We start from the raw sequence: 6,000 nt of genomic DNA, 5'->3' as shown, positions 1-6,000 counted from the left end.
GAAGGACCCGATACCCAGCATGAGCAAAACCAATGTAATGTACAAAATCCCATGCAAGGACTGCACAAAACACTACATAGGACAAACAGGAAGACAGCAAATGGTCCGCATCCATGAACACCAACTAGCCACGAAACGACATGACCAGCTATCCTGAGTAGCCACACACTCAGATGACAAGCAACATGAGTTCGACTGGGACAACACTACTATTACAGGACAAGCCAAACAGAGAACAGCCAGGGAATTCCTAGAGACATGGCACTCATCCACAGATTCAATCAATAAGCACATCGACCTGGACCCAATATACCGGCCACTGCAATGGACGGCTGGAACTGACAACCGGAAGCGGCAGATACAAATCACTATAAATGCCGGAAGAAACATCATAGAAGCGCTTCACAGGAGGCTTCCAAGCACTGAGGATGTCACCTAGACAGGGGACGAAACGTCTGCAACAGAAATTCTCAGCTCGGTGAACAGAACCACAACAACATTGATAATTGCCATAAAAACCCCTCTGGTTCATTAGTGTCCTCTTTAGGGAAGAAAATCTGCTATCCTTGGTTTGGACTACTCATGATTCCATATGTACAGCAATGTGGTTGACTCTTAACTGTCTTCTGAAATGGCTTAGCAAGCTGCTCAGTTCAGAGGCAATAACATATAGGCAACCAATGCTGGCCTTGCCACTGATGCCAACAGTCCATGCAAGTACCTAAATAAAACTTGCTTTGTTTAACAAAACTTCATTGATTTCATGATTCCTGATTTAGAAAGTAGAAAATCATGATTCCTGCCCTTGTTTAAGCATTTATTGCCATAACCTGTAGGGAGGCACCGGAACTGACTTGAGTGATTTTTCTCCTTGCTCTCCCTACAACCACAGCCTCTCCTTGAACAAATTGCTTGCCAACAATTATGCCCAAGTATGAACATAACAAATGAGTTGAGTTTTTGGGTGATGGGTTGAAGAGCATCTGTAGACCTAATCCCATCAGCAACCAAGACGTCTGAAGAGAATGGGCATTAATTTGTGAATAACAGGATGAAACCACCAAAGACCATTGCAATAAACTTAAAAAGAGATCTACCTTTGACTTTTATTCTTATAGAGTCATAGAGGTCTATAGTATGGAAATAAGCCCTTCTGCCCAACTTGCCCATGCTACCCAGTTTTCACAATTAAACCTGTTCCATTTGTCTGCACCTGGTACATATCCCTCCATACCTATCCCATTCATTTACCTACCTAAATGTTTCTTAAATTGAAATTGTACTCGCTTTCAACACTACCTTTGGCAGCCATTCCAGATGCTCAACATTGTGCAGAAAAAAATTGTCCCTCTGGACCCTTTAGTATCTCTCTTCTCTCACTTTAAACCTATGCCCTCTAGCTTTAGATTTCTGTTCCACGGGAGAAAAGCTGTTGGCTATCAAACTCACCTCTGCCTCTCCTGATTTTATAGACCTCTAAAAGGTCACTCCTCAGTTTCATTTGCTCCAGAGAAAGAAATGCCAGCCTAGTATAGGAGTTGTATGGAATAAACTTGGAGTTGGAGGAAGTGGTGGAGGCTGGTGCAATTACAGCATTTAAAAGGCATCTGGATGAGTACATGAAAAGGAGGGGTTTCGAGGGATATGGGCCAAATACTGGTAAACGGGACTAGATTCGTTTAGGATATCTAACCCTAACGAGTGGACGAGTTTGACCAAAGGGTCTGTTTCCATGCTGTACATCTCTATGACTCCTTGACTCTGTTCGACCTCTTCTTTTAACTCGAACCTTCTCGTCCAGGTAGATCCTAGTAAATCTTTTCTGCACTTGTTCTAGTTTAATAATATTGTTTCTATAGTAGGGTGACCAGACCTCCATGCAGCACTCCAAATAGCTGCAACAAGACATCCCAAATCCTGTACTCCATGCTCTGACCAATGAAAGTAAGCTTCCCAAAGCTACCTTTGCCCTGTCTACTTGGGACTCCAAGGAGTTATGAATCTGTACCCCTAGATCTTTGTTCTATAACATGACCATGCAACTTGCTGAAAGTCTCTAATAACAGAAATATTGTCCTACGGCATTGTGGTATTAGCTAAATGACTGCTGCTAAATATCTCGATATTGCAACCATGTTTTTTTGTTACCTACTAAGTTGCACCTCATGCAGCATGTTTTGAGAACATCCCTTGCTGGAGTAACTCAATAGATATTGTCATGGCACTCTAAAGTCTAGTTGAGTTGAGTCCCCAACCCTCCATACTTTAACTTCCCACATGGATTGATTTAATTGATGAAATGATCCAGAACAGCTACTGAAAATCAGTCTTCTAGCTGTATGCACTTTTTGGTTATCTCTTTGTCAAATCTCTGATCATTGCCTTCATTCCTTTCTGCTAAAGTCACTGTTTGTTAATCTTTTTCTAAGTTAGGTTCTCCAAATAGGACACGTTTTCTTTTTAATTGCCTTTGTAATTTGGAGCCCGCTAGCAAGCTATGGTTTGTTACTGTGACATTTTTGAGTCATTGTTACCAGGGTTACTATTGATTGCCTATTGACAGTATTGCTTGCTGTAGTGTAAGTTATTCCATTGTTTTTAATGTGGAACTCAATTTATTTTGAGTTGTACAGTGCAGAATAGGCCCTTTGGTCCAACAGGTCTGCACTGATAAAACAAAACTCATCACCTATCAACCATAAAACCAATTTCTATCCCTTGGCCTATAGCCTTGACATTTCAAGTACTGATCCAAGTACCTTTTTAAAGGTTGAGGTTTCACTACAACCCACCAAGGCAATGCATTTCTTCACCTTAAGATTATGCTGCCTCATTATTGACCCTTCAAAGAGGGACAACTGCTTCCTGTTCATCCTATCTATGAGCCATATAAGGTTGTGAGGGGCAATCAGATTCCCACTTCAGCTTCCTGTGCTCAGAAGAAAACAACTTCAGCCTATTCAGCTTCTCATGGCTAAACTGCTCCAAACTAGGCAGCATCCTGATGAATCTCCTTTGTGCCCCCTCCAGTGCAATGACATCCTTCCTGTAGTGTGCAACCAGGACTGCGCACAGTACCCCAGCTGTGGCCTAAATACAGTTAAGTACAGCTCCAACATAATTTCCCTGCTCTTTTTCTTGATAAAGGCAAGTGTTCCGTATGTCACCTTAAGACCCTGTTAACCAGTCTGCTGCCTTCAGGGATTTGTGGCCAAGCACTCCAAGGTTTTTCTGTTTCTCTGAACTTCCTTGTGTCCTGCCATTAACTGAGTACTCCCCTGTCTTATTACTTCCAAAGTGCATCACCTTGCTACTATGAGGATCAAATTTCATTTTCCACTGATTTGCCCATCTCACCAACCCATCTATATCCTCCTGTAATCTCAAACCACCTTCCTCACTATCAAACATGCAGCCAATTGTCATGTCATCCACAAACTTACTTATCAGCCCCTGACATTCTCATCTAAATTGTTTATCACAAACAATAAGGGACCCAGCACTGATCCCAGTGGTATAGCACAGAACACCTGTTACCAGTCACATCAACAGCCATCTGTTACCTCCCTCTGTTTCCTACCACTAAGCCAATTTCTGATCCAACTTGCATCCTGGATCCCGGGTGCTTTTAGCTTCCTATCAGTTCCCCATGTGATATCTTGTCAAAGACTTTACTCCAAACCATTTAAGCTGCATGACCTGCTCTACTCTCATTTGCACACCTGATCACCACTTCAAAAATGAATCAAATATGTTAGGCATATCACCCCCCCCCCCCCGCCAAAAAAAAGCTCTTATAAAACAATGCTGACTATACCTGGTCAAACCTTGCCTCTCCAAGTGAAGATTAATTCTCTCTTCTAGAATGTTTGGTAGTTTCCCTTCTAATGATGAGACTTTGTGGTAATTCCCTGGATTATACACACCACCTTGCTGAAAAGTGGAACATATAAGCTGTCCTCCAGTCCTCTGCCTTCTCGGTGACTAGAGAGGAATTCAAAATCTCTGCAATTTCTTCCTTCTCCTCCCATAGCTGGGATGCAGCTCATCTAGAACTGGTGATTTGTCCACTTTTACATCTGCCAAAACCTCCAATGCCTCTTCACTCCCTGCATCAATCTGCTCAGTCTCTCTTCCAAAATTCTGTACTTGGGTTGTGCTTCTCCCAAATGAGGACAGGTATGAAGTGCTCACTGAAATGTACCCCATCAATCACCTTGATCACCTGTTTGGCTTCATTCCCAGAATTTGATACAGCACTGTGCGAGCCCTTGTAGGACCTTCTATAGATTGGCATAAAAAGCTCTGCTGAATATATATCTGCCCCTCTCAACCCTTTACACTACGACTATTGCAGTTTATGTTGGGGAAATTGCAATTCCATATAATTACCCCGTTACTATTACTACCTCATTACTCCTCCACTGTGGCTGACCACTTGCAAAAATAATAAATAGTTTGTGTAAAAATCTAGAATGGTAAAGCTCCTTCATATTATACATACATGTAAATATTCTTTCGTTTTTGAAAGTGATGAAGTTTGCAAAGCTTACAAAAGTGTTGGTTTCTTTCCGCAGAAAAATTGAGATTGTTCAGTTTGCTAGTCGAACGCGTCAACTCTTTGTCCGTCTGCTCGCACTGGTAAAATGGGCAAGCAATGCTGGAAAGGTGGAAAAATGTGCGGTAAGAATGGAAAGATTCATGAATATATTACTCGATGGATGTTTATCTGAATGAAAAAGGAACAGATTTTAAACTTTTTTGCTTGGAAGTATCCAACATGTTTTTATTCACTGGGTGTCATTTGACCCCCATCTCAAAGCAAAGCTGCTAGAATTTCTGCATTTTACTGAGGAGATTTTGTATGAGTGATATTAAGAACATACTGTCCCTAAAAGGGAACTTAAAAATTATCACTCCAGACTTATGGAAGGGATTTTAGAGACAACATTTTCATGGAGAGGGTGGTGTGTGTATGAAATGAGCTGCCAGAGCAAGTTGTGGAGGCAATTACAACATTTTAAAAGCATCTCGCTAGATACGTGAATAGGAAGGATTCAGAGGGTTATGGGCATAATGTTGGCAAATGGGTCTAGATTAATTTAGAATATCTGGTCGGCTTGATGAGTTGACTGAAGGGTCTGTTTCCATGTTCTATGACCTCTAATTTTGCATATAAGTCATGTTAAGTGGAACCAACACAACTTGCCAGTGCAGAGCCTTGCTCGGCTTCCTACTGAAACGCCACTTGAATTTTAAGGGAATTCACTTGCCAATCCCACAAGCTGTTTGGAAAGAATCATTGCTCCAAAAAAAAACACATTCCCAGCAGTGAGGCAGTTTGCTTGAGTAGTTGTCTAAAGTGTCTTGGTATCAGTTTACTGCTGGTTAAGATATTGAGTGATGTAATGGGGTGACTTGCCTTCAAACCTCAACACCAGGCAAACCAATGTGGAGACTTCAAAAACCAGATTTCTTTTCTTTTCTCCCTCACTCCCAAGAGGTTAGTTCTTGGTGGGTAACTGAACAATTGCTGATAAACACATTTTAAGGCTTTCCTCTGTAGATGTTGGGTACCAGAAACATCCAGTGTACAATTAAATAACACTGATCACAGGTGAAATATAATTGTAGCACCTTAAAAGGATGAAAGCAGGAAAGCTGGTCATTTTCCTGCAACCTTACCTTTTTATATAGCATTGTTTTCAACCACACCATCCTGAAACCAATTAAATACTTCTGAAGTATGGTCACTGCTGTTACTTCGGTGACCTTCTCCCATTATGCCTCCTGTTTGGACAACTAACAAACTCCAATTCCACATGTTTTAAATTTCTTAGTTTAGATTATTTGGGGAACTCAATTAATCTTGTTTCTGGGTGACTTTAGCTGTCACTAGATTGAAAGGCACAAACCTTGAGAGTAGCTCCTTATTTCATTTTTGTTGTTTTGCAATGTTATTGTACGGTTTGATTGCCCTGTCCACAACATTATTAATTC

The 6,000-nt window shown here is 41.3% G+C and overlaps 1 protein-coding gene across 3 annotated transcripts in view; it reads left to right on the top strand.

Annotated features, from left to right (window-relative positions):
* Positions 1–6,000, top strand: part of med14 (mediator complex subunit 14) — a 114,335-nt gene that overhangs the window by 15,780 nt on the left and 92,555 nt on the right. For all 3 annotated transcript variants that reach the window (XM_043700847.1, XM_043700846.1, XM_043700848.1), the window contains exon 3: positions 4,578–4,683. In XM_043700847.1, coding sequence (XP_043556782.1) covers positions 4,578–4,683 — 106 coding nt within the window. The remainder of the gene's footprint in view (positions 1–4,577; positions 4,684–6,000) is intronic.

Source organism: Chiloscyllium plagiosum, chromosome 12, assembly GCF_004010195.1.
Source record: "Chiloscyllium plagiosum isolate BGI_BamShark_2017 chromosome 12, ASM401019v2, whole genome shotgun sequence".
Lineage (NCBI taxonomy): Eukaryota > Metazoa > Chordata > Chondrichthyes > Orectolobiformes > Hemiscylliidae > Chiloscyllium > Chiloscyllium plagiosum.
This window is presented reverse-complemented; position numbering and strand designations above follow the sequence as displayed.